This window comes from Lepidochelys kempii, chromosome 20, assembly GCF_965140285.1.
Source record: "Lepidochelys kempii isolate rLepKem1 chromosome 20, rLepKem1.hap1, whole genome shotgun sequence".
Classification (NCBI taxonomy): Eukaryota; Metazoa; Chordata; order Testudines; family Cheloniidae; genus Lepidochelys; species Lepidochelys kempii.
The window spans coordinates 6,861,367-6,888,132 of record NC_136399.1 but is presented as its reverse complement, the minus strand read 5'-3'; the positions used below and the strand labels follow the sequence as shown (position 1 = coordinate 6,888,132).

Below are 26,766 nucleotides of genomic sequence, written 5' to 3'. Positions count from 1 at the left end.
GGAAAGGCATTGAACAGTGAGACTCTGAATTTCCCTCTATCACTGAGACCTCCTTTTGAGCCACATATCTTCACAAATGATTCGATTCCTTAGTACATACAGCGCCCTAACAATATACCCTAATTACATGGTGTTATAATGCCAGACAAGCTAGACCTCAGTAACCCAGGAGGAAAAGGAAAATTTCAGAAGAGCAGCTTTGTAAAACTAAAGGTCAGGCAGCTGCCTCGTAACAGTAGCTACTCCAGAAATTAAAGATGCTTCATGTAGCAAGCAATGTAGAATGGGCTGTAATTTTTAAAATCCCCTAATGACGTTAGTGCTGGTAGCAGGTATTGCTGTCACTAGGCAGTGAAGGGAGGACTTTCTAAAGTTCTCCTTTAATATTTTGTTCTGTAGGAGCTGGTAGTTGATACGCATTTGACATTAGAACTCCTTCCGCTGCTAGTGCTGTACCCGCCGGTAGGACTGCACGGTGCGCATACGTCTCCCAAGTTTGTGACGATGCTTCTTCCACTTCTAGCGTCGCATAGACCTCCGCTGCTAAGAACACCTCCCGTTTTGAGTAGCGTTCTGCTGCTGGAAGAATAGTTGCCTCCGAAGCAGGGGTCGCCGTCACACACAACCCCACCTTGGGATCTGCACACAGCTGCAAATAAAAAAAGCAAGTGATTGCAGCTCAGGTTATGACTTTTGCTGTAAAAGATGAATCACATAGGACTTCTAAGAAGGAGAACACTCCTGGTACTTACAAATATTGACAGGGCAGACACCTTCTCCACACAACCTATTAGAAGGGGAAAATGAAGAAAGGTTTAAAATGTAAGAAACAGGGTTTGCCAGAAGCTGGGAATTGGGCGACAGGGGATGGATCACTTGATGATGACCTGTTCTGTTCATTCCCTCTGAAGCACGTGACACTGGCCACTGTCAGAAGACAGGATACTGGGCTAGATGGACCTTTGGTCTGACCCAGTCTAGCCATTCTTATGTTCTTATGTTTTAGCTACCTGCTTATTATCATTACCTATATAATTAATTAGCTGTAAGCCTTGAGATCAGGTGATGTTCGCAGCAGACTCGGACTGTGGTTTGGAAATATGTGATTTGACTGTCCAATACACACAAACATTGTTAATTTTTTTTCCGATAGGCCCCGATCCTGCACATGGGCAGTACTTACTCATTCCAGTAGACCTATTGGGTAAATTTATCAAAAGTGCATAGGTGCATTGGGCTCCTAAGTGCTATTAAGGTGACCAGAGAGCAAGTGTGAAAAATCAGGGCAGGGGATCATGGGTAATAGGCGCCTATATAAGAAAAACCCACAAATATCGGGAGAGTGCCTATAAAATTGGGACATCTGGTCACCCTAAGTGCTATCGACTTCAAAAGGGATTTAATATCGTAAGTAGAGCTGTGCAAATAACTGATTTTCTGAGACAATGACCGAACTGAAGAAACAAAAATATTTTGGGTCTACCTGAAACAAAATTTTTCAGAGTACCAAAAGAAATATATATATATCAGGGGAAAAAATCCTTTTAGGTTGAACAAAATGTCTCATTCATCTTTAGTTTCATTTGTCTTGTTCTGTTCTAATTTTTTTAAAGTTTGTTTTAATGAAAGTGAACTAAATTTTGAAGTGAAAAGTCATTTCAGATGGAAAAAAAAATCAAACCCTTTCGTTTAAAAGGAACCAAAATGAGACTTTTTATTTTTGGTCCATGGGGGGTTTTTAAGTGTAATAATTCAGTGAATTCAGCAATAATTGGGTGAATTCAGCATGAATTCATAAAATGCTTCAATTGACCTGCATCTGCATTTTTTCATTGTAAAAACGTTTCAGCTGAATTTCACTCAGCTTTACTTCTACATCAGTTATGTGCTTCTGATAATTTCCCCCACTGTTTGCAATGAGCTGACTTGCAAGTACATGGACTATAACTTGAAGAAAGGGTTGCAGGATTGGACCCTCTGTTTTGATGGGCATTTTAAATTAATCGTTATTCTTCCCTGAGCAGTGATTTGCAGGATTGTGCTATGAACCCACCTGCTCTCCTCTCCTTCCAGCAGCTTCCTGTAGGTGGCGATCTCGATATCCAAGGCCAGCTTGACGTTCATCAGCTCCTGGTACTCCCGCAGCTGGCAAGCCAGGTCCTGCTTGGCTTTTGTTAGTGCAGCCTCCAGGTCGGCCAGTTTACACTTGGCATCTTTGAGAGCCATCTCTCCCTGTTCCTCGGCTTCTGCTATGGCTCCTTCCAGTTTGCATCGCTGCAGAGACAGGAGATAAATGCACTCCGTGTGACTCACTTTAAGAGACTCTTTTTCTGATAGCCTCTCATTTGTTATAAATTGAATGCTCACATTTTGGATTCGGTCTGAAAAACTGATCAGGCTGAGGTATGCTCCTTGGAGTAAATTCACGACCACTTTGCCATCTGAGGGATGGAGGATGCCTTCCCATTGAGGTACCCAGCACACAGCCTGGGGCACTGAGTCCCTAGATTTAGATCTTACAGACTAGCTGCCATGACATGGGCCTCTGGTGACAGACCAGCTATTCTAGTTATCTTGTTTTGCTTTATAAACGGCTTACCAGAGATAGGGCCACTGGTTGAGAGTTTCAAAGCTGACTAGAAGATTTAGGCACACAACTCACTAATTTGAATGGGCTTTGAAAAACCCAACCATTGATTCTGCTAGTGTCTTTCTTTCTTTCTTTCTTTCTTTCTTTCTTTCTTTCTTTCTTTCTTTCTTTCTTTCTTTCTTTCTTTCTTTCTTTCTTTCTTTCTTGTTGGTTATACATCCAAAACTGTTAACTCTTTTTGCTTAACTTTAGACTTCTGCTGAGTGTGTCACCTTCACAATACAGGCCTCTACCACTTGAGTTAAGGAGTAACTCTGTTAGCTGGTAGCAGTAGTAAACTATTACCCTCTCATGGCTTGGTCACTAGTCTAGGCACCAGCAGTTCTTCAGAATGGTCAAGGGGTGCAACCTAATTTTTAATTAAGACTTTTTTTTACTGCTGAGCTGTTATAATGGGACAGTTTTTAGTTATCACGTAGCACTGGATCCTATACATAGCATTTGTGTGTTGTTATTGATACATTATACACATTATGCCAGTGTGTCACACTCACCTGGGCTTTAACATTTTCAAGTTCTCCATGCAGTCTTTGAATCACCCGGTTCAGCTCCATAATCTCATTCCTTGTGCTGTGCAGGTTGTCGCAGTGTTTGCTAGCGGTTACCTTCAGCTCCTCATACTTAGGTGAGAGAGAAGATGCAATTATAATAAACAGACCAATAACAAAGTACCAAAAGCTGCAGTGTAACTATGATGAGCTACTCATGGGTCTCTGGCAGAGTTTGAATGCTATATCTTGAGCACTAAAGCACAGATCTCTACTACTTGAGCTGAAAGAGGAGCTCCTTAAGAGGTCAGCTGTAGGAGACTATTGTCCTCTATGTGGGTAATGGCTGAAGGTGCAACACAGATTGTGAAAACATGTTTCATAGCATTCTTGTCTAGCCAAGACTGGCCTATGGAGCAGGCACTGGGCTGGGCCTCAGAAAAACAGGGTTCAATTTTTGGCTCTGCCACTGCTTTGGGTGACCTTGGGCAAGTCCCTTCCTTCTCTGTGCCTTTATTTCCCCATCTGTCAAATGGGGTAATGCTACTGACCCCTTTTGTAAAACACTTTGAGATATATCAAAGAAAATGATATGCTATAGAAGAAGTTGGTATTATTAACATGCATGTCACATGCATCGTCACATGCATCCCACGAAAGCTTATGCTCCAATACCTCTGTTAGTCTATAAGGTGCCAAAGGACTCTTTGCTGCTTTTATTATTATTATTATTATTATTTATTATTATTATTAAGAGAAGGAACCCGAGTTTTAAAAAGTGCCTTAAATCTGAATGGGAAGATATAACATTTCCGTAAAACCAGATCCTCTGCAGAAATAAACTGGTGTAACTCCAGTGAAGTTAAGTGTGAACAGCTGAGGATATAGCCTATATCTTGATAATTTTTCACTGAGACTAAATCCTAACACAGTTTTGGGAGATTTCATACACTGTGGGCAGGTTTTCACTACAGCCAGGATCAACGTTTTGAGATCGATCCACCGGGGTCGATTTAGTGGGTCTAGTGAAGACCCGCCCAATCGACAGCAGATCGCTCTCCAGTCGACCCCTGTACTCCACCCCTGACGAGAAGAGTAAGGTAAGTTGACGGGAGAAACTCCTGCTGTGTGGACCCCGCGGTAACTCGACCTAAGGTATGTCGACTCCAACTATGTTATTCACGTAGCTGGAGTTGCGTAGCGTAGGTCGACTTACCACAGTAGTGTAGACATAGCCTGTCTGTCATTTCATGCATCTCTTGAATTACGGAAAGTGTCCTGTCTGTATGCGCTCTCATTCATGTGGATTGAACTATTTCTTTGATGAGATCAGTGTCAGAGCCATCCATAATCTCTTTCTCACCTTGCACTGGTACCAGGACTCTGCCTCAGCTCGGCTCCTGTTAGCGATGTCCTCGTACTGAGCTTTGACATCAGCGATGATGTCATCCATGTTCAGTCCTCGGCTGTTGTCCATTTGCACAATAATGGAGGTGTCCAAAATGGACGCTTGGAGGTAAGCAATTTCCTGCAGGAGACATTACATTCATCAGTCATTTGCTTCTAGGTGCTTTCCTGGCTTTGGTCCTCTGTTCACAGGTAACAAGATACTTCCTACATATTTTGCAGATTCACATTTAATCCAAAATGGAGGAGAGGGATTTTTGATTGGAATGCACCTGGTTTTCAGTTAAATGTGTCCATTAATCTCTTTTTCCAGCAAGGTTGGTTGAGGCCATGTCTATATGGTGGGCGCTACAGCACTGTAGCTATGTCCCTGTAAGCCCAAAATGTAAGTCTGTGCGTCACTGTGGGAACTCCTCTGGCTGGTGTGATGGGAGCTAGGTTGGTGGAAGTTTTCTTCTGTACCAGGCTGTGGTGGCAGGGGTCTGGATTTTCACATCCCTGAACACTGTAGCTATGGCAACCCAAATTTTAAAGCATAGACCAGGCCTGAGGCAGACATCTTCGTCTTTCACAAAGAAGGAGCCCTCTGAAATCAGTAGAGCTAAGCTGGTGTCAGCACAGAGCAAGTGAAAGAAAAAACTGGCCCTAAGGGCTTAGCAGTGGAAAGAGGCCTTAAACCAAGTGCAAATGTCGCCCCACGGTAAATTACTGTCAGGCCCCTTTACACTGCCAGAGTGGTGTAAAAAAGACCAGAGTGTAAATGAAAATCAGGCCTTAAGGCCCTGATCTTCAAAGGTAGCTAGGCACCTAATTCCCATTGATTTCAATCAGAGTTAGGCACTAAAATACCTTTGAGGATCTGGGCCTGTGGGTCTTACCAAGGATCGCGCCATGGAACTAGTCCCTTCGGCTCGATATGGATTCATCTGACTAACAGGGCCAGATCCTCCTCTGAGGTAAATGGGCACATTCAAATGTGCCCATTTACACCAACCAGGCCTTTGTCTCCTTCCTTCCTCTAACAGATCATCTGCCACCAGGCGTTATTATTCGCTTCAGGTAGGGGTTTTAAAAGGGATTTCCAAATTTCAATTCTCTGCCATTGAAGGGGTCTCAGGCACTGGTGCATCTTGGTCCCTGCTGTCCCCTGCTTGTGGCACACAGTAGTTTAGTCTCCTCAGGTCTGTAATACTTTAGCCTTATCCAGATTATTGGGCTCAATACAGGGGAAGCTGGGTAGAGTTTAGTGGCCTGTGTTACATAGGAGGTCCCACTAGATGACCTGGTGGTCCCTTCTGGCTGCAAACTCTCTGATTCTTAGACTAAAGGAGTCTGGCACCAAACACCTCATGAATTTCGCCAGCGGGAGTTGGGGAGGTTAACTCCCATAAAGCCCTTTGGAAAATACCAGCATTCATTGTATTCTTCTCCTCATAAAAGCCTGACTGGAGTAGGAAATGTAATTACCTCTTCATACACGTGTCTCAGGAAGGTGATCTCATCTATGAGGGATTTCACTTTGACGTCTAGTTCTGCCTTGTTCATGTAAGCGCAGTCCACATCCTGCAGAGAATCAGAAATACAGTGAAAGCACTTCTAATTGATTATAAGACATTTCTGTTAATGCTAGAACAAAATTGGGTTAATAACTTCATCACCTGGATTGTCACTTCTAAGCAGTTTAATTTTTCCATATTATTTCATTCTTTCCATCTTTATAGTTTCACATGCAAAATAATTAATATACAGGAGAAAGGAAGATAAATAGGTCATCTCCATAGACCAGCCTAATGGTCTGTTGTATCAACAGCCAGAAGGACCAAACCAGGGTAAGGCTAGGTGGCTACTGGGAGATTTTAAAAGGCTCAAAGGGCATCTAACTCCCATTGGAGTTTTCAGAATTGCCAATGAATCAACAATTCTGTTATTCATACAAGTCTAGTTCTGAGTACTTTGGAAAATCTGGCCCTAAATGTCTCTGATAAGAGGAATTAGAGTTTCCAGGAAGCACGCATCCTCAAAAGCTCTAATGGACAAAGACCACAGGATAATATTTTCAAAACACTTGAGTGATTTAGAAGCACATGCGTCATTTTCAAAAGTAACTCAGGCACTTAGAAATCTAAATCCTGCTGACTTTCAGTGAGACCAAAGGCTAGATTTACAAATGTATTTAGATACCTGGAGATACAGATAGATGCCTAGTTGTATTTTCAAAAGCATCTAGGTGAGTTTCATGGGAGCAATACCCAAATATCTTTAAAAATATTACTGCCTAAATATTAGTGCCTAAATATCTTTAAAAATATTCGTCTCTAACGTCACATATGTATGTTGGAATTTTTTCACCTCTAACCATCATTTCACAAATTATTATTTCAAGTGGTTAAAATGGCAAAATAAAGTGATTTTTTTTTTTACATTTTTCAGGAAAAAGTGGTTGGCATTTCAAATAATTTCAGCCTGTTCTATTTATGTAAGTATGAACTTTGCATTATTTTTCCTTCAGATGAGTTTAAAATCACTATATCCCATCAGCGTTCTATTAACATCTGGGCAGCAGGTGTTTGATAAGGTTGTAGCCTATCTGCGCGTTGCTCACCTTCTTAAGTACTACAAACTCGTTCTCGGCACAGGTTCGACGATTGCATTCCTCTTCATACCTGATGGGGAATAGAGGATTATTTTTTGTTTAACTGTTCAGCTGAGAAAAAAATATGGATCTCACACACACTCCCCTGCCAAGGAACAAAAATTGTGGTGCATTTTGGAATTCCAGAACAACTGTACACTCAGTCAGTTGATGTACCATATGTTGTATGAGCTATATGTTTTCAGAATTTGATATTTTTGTCATTTCAACAGAGAATGTTGACATTTATTTGAGGATATTTTGAAATTTGTATTGACTTAAATATTCACAATTGTGCACCATTATAGGTTTTAAGCAGGTTTTTTTATTGTTATCTATTTACATTTTCACAGTTGCAGGAAATTATGCGGGGGGCTCAGAGAATGGGGCGAGGGTCAGACAGAAATTATTTCATGACAGTAGATGTTGTGGTTCAAAACCGTAAAGATTTATAATCACTAGAAAGAAATTGTCACCATCACAAGTCAAAAGGCACAAAATAAATATAATTAAATCAACCTCTAATGAGGTCTCAAGCAGCATTTCTCTTACTTTGCCAACCTGTAAATCGAGGGGAATATTTTTTCATCTGTTCGTGTGTGTATGGTGAAATTGACATTTACTGACGTTTACTGATAAAAATCGAATCCTTCCAAGCCTGGTTGTACGTATTCACATTCACAGTATCTGCCAAGAGCTCTACTTAACTAAAATGTTGTAAAGTTCTCTTCAAGCAGATTATTTAATGAATAGTGTAAACCCATAACTGGTGTAATGTATAGCTCTCCCAAAGTGATAATGTCCTAGTATATTATTATTTATTACTTATATCCCAGTAGCACCCAGCAGGCCTATGGAGAAAGATTACATTGTACCAGGAGCTGTAGTAGGGTTGCCAACCTCCCAGGATTGTCCTGGAGTCTTCAGGAATTGAAGATTAATCTTTAATTAAAGATTATGTCATGTGATGAAACCTCCAGGAATATGTCCAACCAAAATTGGCAACCCTATGCTGTAGCTATAGTATATTTGTGGAATAAATAACACATTTACAAACTTGGCTGCCTAGAGGTAGCACCCAAGGCCAAGATCAGTAGTGATGAGGGATAGATAATAAAACAGAGAATATCATAATGCCAATATATAAATCCATGGTATTCCCACACCTTGAATACTGTGTTCTGTTCTGGTTGCCAGGTCTCAAAAAAGATATATTAAAATTGGAAAAAGTATGGAGAAGAGCAACAAAAATGATTAGGGGTATGGAACAGCTTCTATATGAGGAGGGAGTAAAAGGACTGGGACTTTTTAGCTTACTAAGTGGGGTTATGAAGAGGTGTATAAAATCATGAATGGTGAGGAGAAAGTGAATAAGGAGGAGTTATTTACCCCTTCCCATAACACAAGAACCTATGGTCACCCAGTGAAATTAATAGGCAAACAAAAACAAACAAAAGGAAGTACTTCCTCACACAGTCAACCTGTGGAACTCATTGCCAGGGGATGTTGTGAACGCCAAAAGTATAACAGAGTTCAAAAAAGAATTAGCTAAGTTGACGGAGGATAGGTCCATCAACGGCTATTAACCAAGATGGTCAGGGACACAACGCCATGCTCTGAGTGTCCCTAAACCTCTGACTGCCAGGAGCTGGCACTGGATGATGGAATGGATCACTCAATAATTACCCTGGTCTGTTCTTTCCCTCTGAAGCATCTGGTACCAGCCACTGTTGGAAGACAGGATACTGGGCTAGATGGACCATTGGTTTGACCAAGTGTGGCCATTCTGATGTTCTTATGATTTTTGAGCACTCAGCATCTTTGAAAAGCCGGGCGGTTATTTAGTTAGTCAAGATATATCTGAAACTGCCTACCTATAATTAGAAGCTTCTCTACCCTCTTGAATAGTGGTGAGTCAACAATGCATGCAGCTATGTACATGTTTGGAGACATTTTGTTTAACAACCTATTATTAAACTGCATCTTTTCACACTTACTTTCTCTTGTAATCCTCCAAAATGTCCTGCATGTTGTTCAGTTCTGTCTCCAGATTAGCTCGGTCACATCCCAGGTTCTCCAGCTGCCTCTTCAAGTTACTGATATAAGCTTCAAACATGGGCTCCATGTTATTCCGGTAGAGTTTTTGTTCCCGCAAAAGGCTCCATTTGGTCTCCAGCACCTTGTTCTCCTGCTCCAGGAATCGGACCTGAATCCCAAGAGGAAGAAAGTTCACTTTTGAAGCTTTCAAAACGTATCAATGCATTAGACTTGTAACAAATAGGAGCAATAGTTCAAACAAGGAATTAATTCAGGGAAGTCCTATGGCTTGGATTGTACAGAGGTCAGGCTAGATGATCACAGTGGTCCCTTCTGGCTTTATAATCTATGAAATCTCTACTGCCAGAAGGGATTCCCCAGAATCGGCAAAATTAGAAACAAAAGACACAAGTCATACATGTATTTTCAGAAGAATGGAGATAACAGAAATGTAAAATTCTGATCTCATCTCTTTATAATGAGGTTATTCAGAAACATACTGGTATACATGAGAAATGGATCAATCAGTTACAGAGAAAGCGAAGCGTTCCTCTGGTTTATACTATTTATGGTTGAAACAGTGCAGATCCTAGACAGTCTCTCACACCCATGTAAATCAGAAGTAACTCCAGTGAAATCAGCACTTATGCTGGCGTGGGAGGAAAACAAGGAGCTCTCTGAATATAACATTAGAAACTTGGAGCCTGATTCTCATTTACATTAAAACCACTTTACCGCACTCTGATAGTGTATTTATACCCCCCATTAAGGCCCTTTTGCACTGCTGGAGTGCCATAAAGTGGCCTTAGGGTGTATGAGAATCAGACCTTCACTGTAATTTTAGGCTATTTGGGAACTCCAAATCCCTTAGACATTTTGAACCTCTAAAAACTATAGAAAATCTCAGGCTTCATCTCTGAAGTGTCTGTGCGAGTTGTGTCTGACATTCCCATGGTGAACCGCTAGTGAAGATTGCGATCGCCCATCTCACCTGGTCAATGAAAGAAGCAAATTTGTTGTTGAGGCACTTGATCTGCTCCTTCTCCTGGTATTTCACCGACTGAACATTGGGGTCAATCTCCAGGTTGAGAGGTTGGAGCAGGAGCGGGTTGACTTGGACATTTGTGATAGTGGGTGGACAAGGCCCACCGATCCCACCCACTTTGTAGCCAAAGCCAGCACCGCCGTAGCCATATGCAAGATCAGCATTCCCATACCCATATCTTGCAGAATGACAGCTACCAACAGCCATTCTGGGTTTGCCAGAGGCTACGCCGCTGAGACTTCTGCTGCCAAAGTATCCTAGCCCTCTATAGCCCACGCCACCGCCTCCCCGAGATGAGACAGTGCTGAAACTGTATTGCTTCATGCTTCTTGGTATGAGAGCCGAGCAAGAACTGAAATTCCGGACACCACCGCCTCCAGAGCTAATGTGATAGGATCGGCAAGACATTGTAGCTGATTAGAGGAGGAATGAAGGCAGATGGCGAAGTTAAGAAACGCTTGAGCAGGGCAGCAGAGTGAAAAGTAGCCAAGCGTGGATCCCTCTGAAATCAGAACTGATGCTTTCACCTTTTTATCTGTTAGGAGAACAGGCCTTGGCTGGATAATGATGAGGTTTATGAGCTTGGGGTGTTAGCCCCACTGCACATTTTGCTGAGCAGCAACTTGAGCTATACTTAAACACACCTATCATAAGTTATAGGAGACGGTCTAGTTTCATTGCAGGGAATCCCAGCTCTATAAAAAGTGTGCTTGTAAAACTCCCTTTTTTTATAATAGGGATTAAAGAGAAGCAAAAACCATCTTTTGATGGGCTTAGCATACAGCGAATTAGGAAAGGAGTAATTGTCTTGTGGGAAAAAAAGTATCTTGTTTATTAAGTTGCCCGCACAGGCTTGGGAACACTCTGGTGATTTGATCATATGGTCCGATTCTGATCTCAATTAGATGAGAGTAAATCTGGTGTAACTCCACCAGTAGGCCCGATTGTCCTCTCCTTTGCGCTGGTTTTATACAGCTGTAACTCCCTTGGAATCTGTGGAGCTGTTCACCGTTTACATTAGTATAAGAGAGCAAATTCAGGCCCAGAGGGAATACACCAGGGTAAACCTGGGGTGTGTGAGAGGAGAATTGGGTCCATAATTTGCTTTCTCATGGATTTCTTTAAACAAACCTTTGTAACATTAATGTTGAATCATCCTTGTGCTTGGGATGGCTTGTCTGCACTGAGATCTGAATTTAAGAGCGTGAGAGAACAAGAAAGTTTGGTCAAGTCTTCACAAGTAAAATGGACAGATCTTTTTGTGTTGGGTCTTTGTTTCAGTATCGACTGTGCTGGATTATCAGCAGGTGAAAAATCTCCATTGACTTCAGTGATTCACACCTGCTGAGGATCTGGCCATGGAAGTCTCAGGCTTTTATGTATCTGCAGCTGCTGGTTCAACCCTGGCCTGATTCTTCTGACATTCACAGGAGGTCTCAATTATTGGCAGGCAGGGTCACAGTTTTGACTCCTGAAACTGACGTGCACAAACTAGGGAACTGTTCCACACCTTCCTACTCAGCACCTTTGCTGGCTGAGGTTGAATGGGAGGTACATGTGATTAACATCTCTGGTGATTTAGCCCAACAGGAATCGTGAGAGCTCAGCATCTCTCAGGTTTGGACCCAAGATACTGAGAAACATCTGAGACACGTATTAGTCTGTTGGCATCTGCTGTAAAACTAAAGACATGAAATTAACTTTCTTTCTTTCTTTCTTTCTTTCTTTCTTTCTTTCTTTCTTTCTTTCTTTCTTTCTTTCTTTCTTTCTTTCTTTCTTTCTTTCTTTTTCAGGTTTATAACTGTAGACATGGAAAGAGCTCAGGCTAATCAGCTTGTGTGAACCAGCCTTGTTCAAGTCTGCTGAACCAACACAAACTTGTGAGCTCTGTTCTTAGCAGACTTGGCATCATGATGGCACGCTAGGATGCCACCCGTCAGCATGAGTTTGCCCATCTTGGCCTGAAGCTCCATTGGCTAGTGAGGATAGGGACAGAAATTTGGTCCCACCTCCGTTCTCCCCTTGCCTACCCCTTATGGGGGCGTTAGCAGGGAGCAGTCCCTGTGCTCAGGTACAGGAGCTGTGTCTGGAAGCTGTGCGATGGGTGGTGTGGAAGCCTCCTTGTTCCACATGGTGTACCCATGCAGTGATAAAGCACAGGCTGACACAGAGTACAGATCTCCGGATTTGAGCCTTAAAGAGGAAAATGTTATGTGGACTTTACCTCTCAACACAAGCTATAGAGCTGGGATTTAGGGGTCAGATCTAGAGACATGTTTTCCCAATGTTGGGAGGTTTTCCGATTTGCTCTGTTCAGTGGTAAAGTTTGGAAACTAGATTGAATCTCTCCAAAGTGATAAAATATTCCAGATCCTGGGCTCTGGAGACAATATTGAAATGTTCCATTTTGACATTTACAAAGGGACATGTTTTGATTTTTTAGTTTTTAAGTGACTTTCGCATTTTGAAATTTAAAACTTTTTGCACTCTGTATTATGATATAAAATTAAAAGGCGGAAACCTTTTGATTGATCCAGGGTTTTCCCCCACAATTTTGCTTTAGTGGCAAATTTAGAAATGTTCCAGTTTCATTCCTAATTGAATCAAAGACAAATTTTGAAATCTCGAAATTCTCCCTGAAATGGAATTTCCATCCTCTGCTCAGCTCTAATTAATTATTTTCAGATCAGTCCATGTGGGACATAGGAACAAGAGATCAGGCTTCTTTTGTCTCACTTATACAGTGTTTAAAATGGGCCCCCAATATTTTCATTCCCCCCCTTTTTCCCCAGTCAGGGGCTGGGCGGCTGGGAGGGCTGGGGGTTCTGCAACTGTTTTCTCTCGCTTCATCCCTATTTCTTTCTTATTTGTCATTTCCCCACATTGCTCCTGCTTCCTTCCATTTTTCTTGTGTGCTCTCATTTCCTCTCTTTCACAAATGAGTGAACCCAAATAGGGACCATCTACATAGACATTTATATCAAGGCAGGGATCGTGTTGTCACACCATAGTCCCCAGACCACACTGTAACATTGTTTGATTTTGCTCTCTGTGTTAACCACACAACCCACGTTTCGCATTTGTGTACAGGTAGCGAGTCCTGCTACTGAACTCACTAATGTAAATCAGGAGTAACTCCAGTGAAGTCATAGCCCATTTACACGTATGTGAACCAAGAGTGACTCCATGAAAGTCAGTGGAGTGACACTGATACATGACACTGATTTGCCTCAGGAATAACTCTGTTGAAGTCAATGGAGATAGACTGGTGTAAAACTAATGTGAGATCAGAATCAGGACCTTCATTGTTGCAGCTGGGATTTTAGGGACTCCTGCAGGACCCCTTCCTCTTCTGCTAGAAGGCAAACTATTGAAGGAGTCCTTCTGGGTAATTAACTCTTATGCAGATCAGAACATTCATGAAGCTGAACACAGCCAGGGAGCAAAGATGATCATCACTAAAAGTGCTCAATGTGAATTTAATGGCACGTTAAAAAAAAATCGAAAAGAAAAATGCAAACAGCTGTGTGGCCTTGAATTGAGAAGTAGACAAGGCAGCATATGCAGAGAGGGAAAATTCCCACCAAATATTTTAAATGCTACCTTCGACTTAACTCTGTCTCTCAGACTGCAATAACTAGGAGGAAAATATGGGAAGTAATGAATAATTCCATCTGTGCATAGGGCCAGTCTTATAAAACGTGTTATAAAGTTAGGCTTTTGAGTAAATTGCATAACAGACCATAAGGCCACATTGCAGACAGATAGGTTGATTGCAGTTTACTGAAGAAGTTTCATGAAATCAGGATACTTCAACACAAGCATAAAGTAATAGGAACTGTGGTAATGGGGATCGTGGTACATAAAAGCTCGGAACCTCCCCGCCCCCTCGGCTCCCCCAGATAAAAACACAAGCGAAGAACACAGGCAATGAGATACAGACATTTTTTACATGTGATACGGCTCGTAACGGTCACCAAAGCATAATGTTCACCCTTTCGTTTCTGTGTATTTGTTACTGTGCACATATAAGCCATAGATCTTGTGTTATCTCTACTTCATGTTCGTGCTCTCCTGGCTGACAGAGAGGAGCTTGGTTCAATTGTAAGGTTTGCACAGGATCTAGAAACCTGTGGCTATGTGGGTGCTAATGCCCCATTGGATATAGGCGTGAGTTACGAGGGTCTGAGTAGCGAATCCACTGACTATTAAGCAAGCGGTAGTCTAGTATAGAAGACGAACCAGTGGCAACGAAGACTATATTATATGACGCAGGTAGTGTGAGAAAAATACCCCAGAGAGAAAGGGGATATGGTAGGACCAAGATGAATTCAGAAATATTAAGGCCGCCTCTTATTGGATGTAACACACCTGTTCGCCAAACCCGCTGGTGAGAGATATTGCACCTCCCAAGCACTAGGGGGAGAGAGAGGCCTCTGTTAGTTGACTAATGTGGAACACAAAGATGGGAACATGACTCACTAGGCAAGCCTGATGTTTATTTAGAGAAAAAACATTTACATGTAGCCATGCATAGGGCCAGCTTCAGCTCTCGGTTACGCTGGTGTAAATCTGGATTTGGCGTTACTCCGGATTTACACTGATCCAAGCAAGAGCAGCGAGAAGATCAAAATCTGTTAATTTCGATGAGCCAAGTTCTGCCACCCCGGAACTCGTTAACCAGCAGGGCCAATTATTCATTCAGGATTCGCATGAAGCTGTTAAGGCGCCGGCTGGGGTTTGATGCACTACGCCTGCGAGTTAAGCGGGGTGGAGAAAAGGCTTGTCTTCCTTAAGCCAATAAATGCCTCACCTAATGGGAAGGTGATTCATGCAGCTTTTAAATGGTATTTACTGGGAGCTTTTCCTCCCCTGCAAGCCTGTGCCTTGGAGATGGTTTGGGCTGTGCTGCCACAAGGAGGCCGTGTCATATTTCTTCTCTTCAGGCTGGGGTGAATTGCGGGCTTGGTTGGTGCTTTAGCTGCGGATGCTCTTTTTGGTCGAGGTGGTTTTCGAGACGATCTTCATGCTGGAGCTGCTTCCCCGTCCAGCTCCGAATCCTCCCATCAGACCTCTCCCGCTGCTGGCGCTGAAGCTGCTTCCTCCAATGCCGTAGCCGAGTCCAGCCGCATTTCCCAGCCCGACCCCCAGGCCCAGCCCACCCCCAGCGCCATAGCTGCTTCCACCGGCCGAGCTGACCACAGCTGTGAAGCGGAAGAAAGCAGAGGTTTAGATGGCACGGAGCAGCAGCCTGCCAGTCACAGAAGGAAAGGCAAACCTTTTGTTTCAAATGGCTGAACCTGGAGATTCAAACGGTTTCCACCAGGTCCCTTGGAGATCCTCCTGCTGTCTAGTATATTTCATCACCATGCAGTTGCCTAATACTCATGCAGAGTTTCTATTCTTCCCCTGCAGGGGGCAGGTTACTAAATCCCATTGAAATCAGGCTGCCTAATTTTGGCTTCCCTTAAAGTTTCCCCTTTGCTCATTTAATTTAACCCTTCTCCTTTCCTGGTCTACAAGTACCTGTCTCTCAGAGATGGACCCATATGCTTTTTCTCCTTATCATTTATTGGGCCAAACTATGTAGTACGGCCCCAATTCTTCCCATTTATACTGATTTTATGACTTTGCCAACCTCAATGGCGTTACTCCCGCTGTCACTGAGAGCAGAATAGGACCCATTTAGGTCTTTCAATCTTTACCCTCCAGACCTTGGGTTTAATTCTGGATTCTTGTTGGTTTGTTGATGTCTTTCTGGTCACAAAAGGTGCTCTCGGGGCAAGACCCTTGCATTCCATTCCACTGACAATAGCCCTTTCTCACACGAGTATTCTCACTGCCTTCCGTAGGCCCAAGGGTGGAAATCACTATTGTTCAGACTCCGACACACAGAGACTCTGCGCCACTTTTGTGGGATTTAGGAGGTTCACATGCCTTGTGCTTGCCCCTTTTCACAAGGGTGATTTGCATCCCAAATACATGATGAGACGTTCTCATGTTCAAGATCTGACCTAAGAGAAATATTCGGGGTACTGCTGTCTCAACTGTGCCATACAGAGCTTCAAAACCTCAAATGCATTACATATCTGCTACCTTGCATGGTACTAAGTATCAGAGGGGTATACACAAAAACAACGAATTCACAAAAACAATTTGTTTTTGTGAATTCTAACACGGTTACCCCTCTGATATCTACTACCATAATTTATTGCAGCCTCATATAGCATCATAAAAATGTAGGGCGGGAAGGGACCTCGAGAGGTTATCAAGTCCAGCCCCCCGCGCTGAGGCAGGACCAAAGAAACCCCAGACCATCCCTGACAGGGGGTTGTCCAACTTGTTCTTCAAAACTTCCAATGACGAGGGTTCCACATCCTCCCTTGGAAAGCTATTCCAGAGCTTAACTACCCTTATAATTAGAAAGTTTTTCCTAATGTCTAACCTCAATCTCTCTTGCTGTAAATTAAGCCCGTTAATTCTTGTCCTACTTTCAGTGGACATGGAGAACAATTGATCGCTATCCCTTTGTATTTCAGTTGCTCTGCAGTATCAGCAAACCCTAGCTCTTCCTAGGAATAATGACTCTCTTTGAGTTGTCATCTCATTGAGCATCTAGCATTTGGGAGCCAGAATACTTACAGATGTTCACTGCACCAACACCTTCTCCAGCTAGCCTGTTAGAGGGGGAAAAAAAGGAAGGTGTTGTTATGATTGTTATAAGCAATTTGCCGCCCAGGATTGTGGTACTGAGTAATTTAGAAGGCTAAAACATTTAGCACTACAGTAAGACCAGTCTTCCTTGGTGAAGTTCGGATGCGAAATTGAAACAATACCCATTAACTTGTAGGAAGATCAATACGTTCTATGTTTGAAATTTGAAATACAGTTTTAGGACCCGAACCTCAGCTGATTTACACTAGCCTAGCCCTGTCAATGTCAGTGGAGTGATACCAACGTTTACATCAGTGGAAGATCTGTCCCTGAAATTCACCACTGGGCAGAAGGCCAGTGCAAAAGACCTATGTAACACCTAAGGGTACGTCTACATAGCAAAGAAAAACTTGTGGCCAGCCCAGGCCAGCTGACTTGGGTTCACGGGGCTTGGGCTGCGGGGCTGTTTCATTGCCTCCCACCTCGCAGGGTCCTAAAGCCCGGGCTTCAGCCTGAACCCAGATGTCTACACAGCAACAAAACAGTCCCACAGCCCGAGCCCCATGAGCCTGAGTCAACTGGCATGGGCCAGCCACAGGTGCCTAGTTGCTGTGTAGACATACCCTGAGTCTCTTAAGTGGTGCACATGTAATATTTTTGGCCATCTGATCTGGATTCAATTTCATCCTCTGAGCATCGAATTGTGTCCCATATTCACAGGCCTTAATAACTCCAATTTCTGTGTATTTCTTTTTCCCTGCACAAAATTCAACTAAAACGAACCCTTTTCCCATTTTATTAAAAAATGTCTTTGAAACTCTTCAAGCTTTCGCTTACTTCACCCCCAGATCAATCTTCCTCCCCTCAACCCCTCCCCCTGGCTGAATATTTTTGGAGTTTTCAGTGGGAATGTGAAAATATTTCCTTTTCGGCAATTGAAATTTTTGGACTTTGGGGTTTTTTTTGACAAAAACTGATTTTTTTTTTTTTTTGCAACAATTTAAACCGAGAAGCCATTTTTTGTCCAGAACTGTTTTAAGGTATTTTTTTCAGCCAGCTCTAATGTATAGCCCACCCACCTGCTCTCCTCTCCTTCCAGCAGCTTCCTGTAGGTGGCGATCTCGATATCCAGCGCCAGCTTGACGTTCATCAGCTCCTGGTACTCCCGCAGCTGGCGCGCCATGTCTGCCTTGGCCTTCTGCAGGGCTTCCTCCAGCTCAGCTAGTTTTGCCTGGGCATCTTTAAGGGCTAGTTCGCCGCGCTGCTCAGCATCGGCAATGGCTGTCTGCAGATTGGCACACTGCGAAGGCAGGAAATGAGTATGATGAATGAATCCCATTGGGAGCGCATGTGCATTTGCAATCTACTAGACTGAGCATTTCAGTAGGACCAATCAGGGGTGGCAAGGATGCTAGCAGAAAGGTTGCAAGCTTGTGGCCCGTATCACTGAACTGTGTGTACAGACACTCCCCGGGTTACGCAAGACCTGTCTTACACAAATTTGCACTTACGGAAAAAGTTCTATAAGCCAGAAATAGGATTTTCGAGTTGCGTAAATTTTTGCACAATGTACGGGTATATGTTTCCGACTTATGCAAAATTTGAGTCATGCAAGGCTTTCCAGAACGGAACGATTGTGTAAGTCGGGGGGGAGTCTGTATGTATTTCTTGACTCAATATGAAACTCAGGGTTATAGAGATTGGCCCAGATCTCCATTTGGTGCCTTTAAGCCACCTCTGCACTCCCTAGATCTCTAAGCTTGACACCCCCTCCAGCCCCTGCCCCCTAAAACAACCTCAGGGCTGTGTAACTTATTCAGCCCTCTCGGCACCATCATCATAATAATCCCTACCTCTTATATTGTGCTTTTTCTCAGTAGTTCTCAAAGTTCTTTACAACAGGAGCTCAGTGTAGTTATCTCCGTTTTACAGAAGGGGAAAGTGAAGCAGAAAGGTGACGTGACTTGCCCAAGGTCATCCGCAGGCCAGTGGCAGAACCAGGATTTGAACCCATCTCTCCACACTGCCCGTTATTGCTGGAGTACAGCATGCTCCAGCCATTGCCTCTCATACTTTTGGTAGCATGGAGCTGCTGCTAAGGCAGTCCTGAATTCCTAGGGGGTTTCCAGTCCTGAAATTCTGAGATCCCTCCTTCCCCTTCGCCCACGTCCCAGCATGTAACTTGCCTGCTTCTTCACATTGTCAATTTCAGAGTGGAGCCTCTGAATCATGCGGTTCATCTCAGAGAGCTCGATCTTGGTGTTGTGCAGGTCGACCCCATGTTTGCCAGCGGTCAGCTGTAGCTCCTCATACTGTGATAGAAGGGAGGGGTGGGATAGAGGTGACACAGTCAGACATGGAGAGGAGGGTGAAATGGGCAACATAGGGGATCACAGTGAGCCACGGGAAACTATTAAAGGGAACTGATTTCTTCCACCTCTTCCTTTGTGGGTAGCTACATTGATGCTTAGAGCTAGGGGTGTGATTCCCATCTTGCATAGACATACTTGCGCTAGCTCTCCTTGAGCTGGTGTGCTAAAAATAGGAGTGTAGTTGTGATCACATGGGCAGTGGCAACGGTGGCACGGGCTAGCTGCCCCGAATATGGACCAACAGGTTCGAGGTGGGTTAGTATGTCTACATGAGCTGGGAATCACAACCCAGACCCAAATGTAGACATATCCTAAAATTCAGTCTTGCTTAGAAACTATAACGCATTTCACTGTTCCCCTGCCTCAGTAAGAAATTCAAGGTCCATATGGCAAGGAGGTGAAATGCATTTCTAAGGGTGTATCTACACTGGGGGTGTAGTTTCCAGCTCAGGTAGACATACCTGCTCTAGCTCTGATCAAGTTAGCATACTGAAAATATCAGTATAACGGTGACGGTATGAAAGGCAGTATGGGATAGCCTTCATGTGTACAACCCCATGTGAAACTCTAGGTCTGTTCTTGGGGCGTACTTTTCCATCCTGCAAAAACTTTTGAGATAAAAAACAACCACAACAAAATTGTCCTGAATTGGGGCAAAGAGTCAAAATTTCAAAAATTTTCATAAACTGAAATTCTCCCCCCTCCCCGCAAATTGTGTTTCGGTTCAGCTTCGATGAATTCAATGTTTTGTTTCCATTTTGACCCCTTTTAAAATTATTTTTAAAGAAATAAAATGAAATAAATTTGAAACAACAAGTCATTTCAAAAGCAAAACATGTTCTGATAATGTTGAAACTTTCCCCTCCAATTCTTTTTTTAAAATGTTGTCTGGATCGATAACAATTCTGCGGAAATTTTCGCTTTGGTTGGAACGACACTTTTCCACAGAAAACTGGTTTGACGAACTTCTCTCCACCAAACCTAGTGATGAATATCCTAGTTCAAACTCTCAGAACTCCAGTGCCACTCACCTTGGTTTGGTACCAAGACTCCGCCTCAGTTCGGCTCCTGTTAGCAATATCCTCGTACTGAGCTTTGACCTCTGCGATGATGCCGTCCAGGTTCAGATTTCGGCTGTTGTCCATTGAAAGGACGACAGACGTGTCTGAGATTTGTGACTGCAAATGAGCTAATTCCTGGAAATCAAAGAAAAATGACATTTTGGGATCTGGATCTCTCCTCCTCTCCTGTTTTGAGCCTTCTTCACAGAAACGTTGCATGGTAAAACACCAACATAAAGGGAACCACAGCCCTGTAAACTCCATGCATGGCTATGAGCATGTATCTCTGAGTGGTTTGATTCTCTCTGATGTAAAGTTGGCTTCTGGGGTGGGTGGGGTGAAAAATGGCATTAGGTTTGCCCCAGGAGACTTGGGAAAATTAGAATGGTCCTTACTGCTTCATAGAGAGCTCTCAGGAAGTTGATCTCGTCAGTTAGGGCATCCACTTTAGCCTCCAGCTCCACCTTGTTCATGTAGGCAATGTCCACATCCTGAAAACATAGGAACAGAGACTGTCTAGCCAAACACTGCACAGCTGTGTTCCCCTATGAGGGCCAGCATGGCCAAACACAAGCTGCCGGAGAACAACCCAGATGTATGGGCTATCTGATCTCTGTGGTTTTTGGATGAAAAAGCTTTCGGTGGACAAAATGTAGAGTGGCTCTAAACAGTCTCTTTCCCCCATGATCATCCCTGTAGCTATTGAATGGAATTTCCAAAGCAATCTGAGGGCGTTAGACACCCAAATCCCATGGGCACTGGGCACTGAACTTCCTTACACACCTTTGTCTATTGCCCCCTGGATTGTTCAGGACCTAAGGGACTTACATGGCCACCGTTACCAAGGTTACGGAGCACCTCGCAGTCTTTGAATGGAGTTATCCTCACAGTGTCCCTATGAGATGGGGAAGCACTATACCCATTTCACAGCTGGAAAATTGAGGCACAGAGCCACTAAGGCCTGAAGGCACAAAAGGAGTTAGCCATTGTGGTGCTCAGATGACTCTGCCCCGGCTGACTCTTTGAAGGTGTATTTACACTGCATCCTACTTTAGGCGGCTCTTAGAGTACGTACACGCCACATCCCATCTGCCCCCCTCTCCCCCAGCACAGGTATAAATTGCAAGGTAGATGACTCTAGCCTGCTGGGTAGAGGACTCACCTGGGAGGTGAGTGCCCCAGGAGCCAGTTGCCCTGCTCCCATGACTCTAATTATTTAATCCAGTGTGCAAGAGCTTCACCAGGAGAGAGTAAGGGAGTCCTAGGTCAGAATATCCTGTAACTCAGTGGTTATGGCACTCACCTCAGAGGCAGCAGTTCCCTCTTCAAATCACTTCTCCCCCTCAGATGAGAGAGGACCTGAACTGGGGATCTCCCACATCCCTTAACCAGTGGGCTAAAAGCTAGGAGGGAGGTCTCCCTTCCCAGCTATTTGGTAATGAACTGTGAATTGCTCTGGGTCTTAGGCGGGAGATAGGCGGCCAGCGGGAGTGAACATCTGTTAACTTTCACGGCAAACGTTTCGGCGCAGAGTGAGTTTCGGCACCTACGGGGCTCGGTGGGAGTTTTGTCGTCCCCAAACTGGTCCTAAGACACCTTACTCCTTTTGCACATTTGGGCCTAGGGGACTTACCCAAGCAACAGAGCAGGGAATTGAAGCTGGGTCTCCCAGCTCCTGGGCTAACTTCTAGCTATTGCTGGGCAGGGGCTGTGTAAGATGGGGAGCGCATGGCAGGCTGGATGGGAGTGGGTAAATGCTCTAAATATGCATGGAGAGATGAGAGTAGTGTCAACCTGAGAAGTGGCAGAACAGCCAGGGTAGAGGTTAACAGCTGGGGCTGACTCAGTGTCCCTTGGGAGCTGGTCCCCTGGGCTTTGGGCCAGGCCCTAGGAGAGGAAGTTCAGGTGCTGCTGGCTGATCCAGAGGCCCATCATTATCCTGGCTGGATGGCAGAAGGAGAGGCAGACCGGTCCGCCAGCTCTACCTACAAGAAGGGTTCCAGCGAGGATTGGGGGGAGAGCTGCGCCCTTTGATCTCTCAGGCTTGAAAGTGTAAAACAAATACAAACAATTCTTTTTTAAAAAATTAAGTCCCCTGTTCCTTTTTTATCGAGATCACTTGCCTTCTTGAGCACCACAAACTCATTCTCTGCAGCCGTGCGCTTGCTGATCTCATCTTCGTACCTGGGCAGGAAGAAGGGTAGACAGGAGCCTTGTTACGGCTGGTGTAAGTATAACTGTTTAGTAGCCATTACCTGCACTCTCCGAGCCCTTGCCATGTGGTTTTCCTTGCATACCCTGGGCTGTTGCTACTAATGGCCAAGATATTTACAGTGGCTATCAAGGAAATTGACAGAGCCTGTTCTGATAGACCATTTACCAGCTGGGCACAGGCCTCCTTGGACATCAGAAGGAGCAGCAGGATGATGTTGTGTATCTTCTGCCTGTATTGTGGCAGGCATATGTGACCAGTCTAGTTACAAATACGGTACCCCGGGGCCAGACAATGGAAGGATGTCATCAGAGAACCTACAAGCCTTCATTAAAGGCATGTTTTATCCTCCTCTAATTTTCCATCCTGCATGAAAGAAGTCTTGTAATCCCTGTAACTTTTCTCAGGCTGGAAGGGGTGGGAGGAGACCTGGTTGAGCTCATCCGTGCCACACCTGCGTTAGTCAGTAGGGGCTGGATTCTGCACTGATGCCTTTCGTCCTGTTGACTTCAGTGGAGCCGCAAATGCAGGGGGTCTGAGGGCAGACTCTGGCCCAGTGCTTGTTTCTGGTACATGAAGAATCCAGAGTCTGAGTCCAGGATTTGACTCTCCTGCTTGGTAGTACATAGCGATACCACTGAGCACTTGCGGGAGTATAAAGGCTAACACTAAACACAGACTGCTGCCCAGCCCATCATAAATTAATTCATTGAGGGGGAGATTAAGGGCTACAATTTAAAGAGAGATTTTGTGCAGCTAATAAAACAAGTCAGGCCGGCCTGACTCTTCATGGAAGGAAAGATTTCAGACACCTCCGCCTCGGGAATACAACAGCCATTAGAGGCGTTATGATGGAACAAAGTGGCAGCCTGCATAGGTTTGTATGTATCTTAGCTGCTACAGAGGGAAAATTCATTCAGCGTGTGCCTATTTCTGTAAAAGCCAAACTGAGTATGTATTTCTTGTTGTGGGACAAATTTGTTTAAAAAGTCAACGGAACAACGCCCCCCCCAAAACCCACTAAAATAAAATCGACAAGGAGAGCAAGCATCTCCCATGCTCCTTTCAACTCCCCGCCTCCATGTACAGCCATGAAACAAGCCACAGGCTTTTCCCATTAGCCAATTAGAGATTCTGGGGGATAATTTCAGGACAGCGGCTCCAATTCATCCCTGTTCAGCAGAGCACTTATGCACGTGCTTTCCTCAGAGACAACCCGTGCCTGCCGATACGGGGGGCATGAGGGCAGCTGGGTTCAGCAGAAGCACTGAGCGTGCTTGAGGCCAGAGTGAACCCTTGGGGCTGTGCGGTCCATCCCTGGAAACAGATCCCGAGAGTCATAGATTTCAAGGCTTGAAGGGATCATGGTGATGATTAAGTTAAACTTTCTGAGTCACACAAACCATAGAATTTCACACAGGAATTCCTGCATTGACCCCAGCAGACTTCATAACAACACGCTCTCAGTCCCTGATTCAGAAAAGCATCATGATTCAGAAAGAGAGCTTAACTTCAAGCATGTTCTTAAGTGCTTTTCTGCATTGAGTCCCTAAACTGGAATTTTGGGGACTTCTGAAAGTCAGGGAAAAAACCCTGCCCCATTGAAATCGGTGAGAGTTTTGCCACTGACCTGCTGAGGGTATAACAGTCAGGGTGCATGAATACGCAGTTCTGCACATTGTGTCATTTTATTTCCTCTTGGCTTGTCTTCATGTACAGCAGTGTAGCTGCTCCAGGGCAGGTGTGTCGGGCTTCTCCCGTCTGCATGGATAATCCACCTCTGCAAGAGGTGGTAGCTGTGTGGACGGGAGAAGCTCTCCTGTTGACATAGCGCTGTCCACACCGGGGATTAGGTCGGTATAACTACATCGCTCAGGGATGGATTTTCACGCCCCTGAATGACGTACTGATGCCGATGTAAGTTTGTAGTGCAGACCTGGCCTTCGTTTTCCAGTACTACACCGATGGGTATGGCATAAGAATTTGAGTACAATAGCAGAGCATTGCGTAGCAGAATAGAATTCCTTCCAGTTTTGCTTACCTGATCCTGAAATCTTCTACTGTGTTCTGCATGTTCTTCAGCTCTCCATCCAGCTGAAGCCTTTCACCTCCAAGAGCTTCTAGTTGCCTCCTCAAGTTATTGATGTAAGCCTCAAACATGGGTTCAATATTACTTTTCGTGGTTTTTTGCTCCTGCAACAGGCACCATTTGGTCTCCAGCACCTTATTCTGCTGCTCCAGGAACCGGACCTAAATCCCATCAGACAAAATACTGAAGCATTTGAAGTAGCCTCATCAACTTACCAGGAAAAAGACAACACCTCAGCCGCACTTCTTATGAACTAGATGTGAAGGTCTTCTGGTCCGGGACTTTGTCTTACGTGCATTATGGCTTTAAATGGGCATGTACATCTAATACACAACCACACAAGTCAGAAAAACGGGGGCTAATAGTCAATTGCTTCCATCTGTCTAGATAAACGCGTGTATATTCTGGTGCCAGCAGAGAGACAAGGTGGGTGAGGTAATATCCTGGGACCGACACAGCGACAACAACACTGTAGCATCAGCAAACATTTTACATTTTAAGCTCTTGGGACTGAGACCATATCTTCCTTTACATCTTATTCACATTGTTGGGTGCTTAATAAGTGATAAACAGATGTTATTTGAGGTGGGACTTAAAAGAGAGGCACTACAATTTGTTTTAAACTTCATGTTCAACCAATACTCTTATGCAAATTGTTAGACAATCTATTTTTTTTTTTGGCAAGAAAACAGGCTCAGAGAGCTGCTCATGCAAATGCATAATGGAAATTGACCAGCCATGGCACAAAATCTCCTTGCCTACTTTCACAAAGAGGGTAACGCTATTTTAACTTGTCTGTTTTCAAGAACAAAAGTATTTTCCCCAGCTAATTGTGCGAGTAAAAAACATCAGGAATCTTGCACTTCATATGCAAATGTTACAGAACTCTGAGAGACGGGATGATGAAGGATTGAAATCCATATTTCGTGGCTGGACTGTATCATTGTAGCAGATGGAACTAACGCCCTGGATCTGACCAGGGTGCAGAGTGAAAACCCAGATATGAACTGACTGTGAAGATTTTGTCACTCATAATGGAGAACAATATGAATCATAGAACATTTAACACATCTTGACTAGCCAGTGGCATGCATGCCAGGGATAGGCTTCATGGATGAAGCTGATCATGCCTTACCTTGTCGATGAAGGAGGCAAATTTATTGTTGAGGGTCTTGATCTGCTCCTTCTCCTCCTTCCGCACCTTCTGGATGGTGGGGTCGATCTCCAGGTTGAGGGGTGCCAGGAGGTTCTGGTTGACAGTGACTTCATGGATGCCACCAGCTCCGGGTGCGAATCCACCACCGAACCCATATTCAGCTCCACCAATCCTATACCCAGCCCCACCGTAACCTAATCCATAACCATATCCAGATCTAACAGCGTGATAGCCTCCGCTAACGGAAATTCTGTTGCTTCCACCTAGACCATGGAAGCTCCTGCTGCCGAAACCACCAGCACTGACCCGTCCCAGACCTCCGCTACCTCCCCGGGAAACAGAAATGGAGCTGAAGCTGGTTCGGCTACCTGGGATAACGGCAGAGGAGGCACTAAAATTCCTAGTGGCTCCACCTGACCTAATGCTGACGGTTTTCTGAGCCATGGCTTCCAATCGCAAGGCGTGAGGAGCTGTTGGGATGAGATGCAAAGGAGGAGAGAGATCCTTCTGTGCTCTGTGCTCGGGTCTGGAGTGTTCCCCCTTTTTATCTGTTTGAAGAGCTGGGCTTGGTCACAGAAGATCTCAGATCATTTGGCTGAATGAATCAGTTTGGTATGCCTGGCAGTGGCCCATCTTTCCCAACCCGCTAATCACTGGGCTGACCTGGAACATAATATCCTCGCAACCTATAAACTCATAAGCTAACCAGAATTTTCCAACCTGTACTTTTCACCACAGAGATTATTAATTTTTTTTTCCAAAGGCTCCCTCAGGGTTTGCTTTTAACTTTGCACAAACAGCCTTTCATTTTCCAAGCTGAGGGGAATTAAGTAGGAAAGTTGTAGCTGCTGAGACAGCACCATTAGCATTTTTTGCTTCAGAACGGACCGGCTTTGCCACCCTTCTGCTTCCAGGGATCACCGTCCTTGTCCAGTCCTTAGGCATCGCTACCACCATGAAGTC

The 26,766-nt window shown here is 44.3% G+C and overlaps 2 protein-coding genes across 2 annotated transcripts; both read right to left on the bottom strand.

The window, feature by feature from the left end:
* Window positions 1–380: 380 nt before the first annotated feature.
* On the bottom strand, window positions 381–10,667 carry LOC140901014 (keratin, type II cytoskeletal cochleal). Its single transcript, XM_073319148.2, has 9 exons — window positions 10,206–10,667; window positions 9,175–9,383; window positions 7,148–7,208; window positions 6,013–6,108; window positions 4,502–4,666; window positions 3,145–3,270; window positions 2,054–2,274; window positions 753–787; window positions 381–649 (listed from the first exon to the last, which is right to left on the bottom strand). The coding sequence occupies exons 1-9, from the start codon at window positions 10,665–10,667 to the stop codon at window positions 381–383; spliced, it is 1,644 nt and encodes a 547-aa protein (XP_073175249.1).
* Window positions 10,668–15,236: 4,569 nt separating this feature from the next.
* LOC140901015 (keratin, type II cytoskeletal cochleal) lies at window positions 15,237–26,247 on the bottom strand. The gene is made up of 9 exons (XM_073319149.2): window positions 25,783–26,247; window positions 24,600–24,808; window positions 22,470–22,530; window positions 20,742–20,837; window positions 20,317–20,481; window positions 19,100–19,225; window positions 17,993–18,213; window positions 16,902–16,936; window positions 15,237–15,463 (listed from the first exon to the last, which is right to left on the bottom strand). The coding sequence occupies exons 1-9, from the start codon at window positions 26,245–26,247 to the stop codon at window positions 15,237–15,239; spliced, it is 1,605 nt and encodes a 534-aa protein (XP_073175250.1).
* Window positions 26,248–26,766: the final 519 nt, after the last annotated feature.

Excerpts from the sequence above, each read along its gene's own strand:
- LOC140901015 (XM_073319149.2), bottom strand. The coding sequence starts at position 26,247 with ATGGCTCAGAAAACCGTCAGCATTAGGTCAGGTGGAGCCACTAGGAAT. Across the intron at positions 24,809-25,782 it reads TTGCCTCCTTCATCGACAAG|GTCCGGTTCCTGGAGCAGCA; the intron begins GTAAGGCATGAT and ends GATGGGATTTAG. Across the intron at positions 22,531-24,599 it reads GTAGAAGATTTCAGGATCAG|GTACGAAGATGAGATCAGCA; the intron begins GTAAGCAAAACT and ends CTTCCTGCCCAG.
- LOC140901014 (XM_073319148.2), bottom strand. The coding sequence starts at position 10,667 with ATGTCTTGCCGATCCTATCACATTAGCTCTGGAGGCGGTGGTGTCCGG. Across the intron at positions 9,384-10,205 it reads TTGCTTCTTTCATTGACCAG|GTCCGATTCCTGGAGCAGGA; the intron begins GTGAGATGGGCG and ends CTTGGGATTCAG. Across the intron at positions 2,275-3,144 it reads TTGAAAATGTTAAAGCCCAG|CGATGCAAACTGGAAGGAGC; the intron begins GTGAGTGTGACA and ends CTGTCTCTGCAG.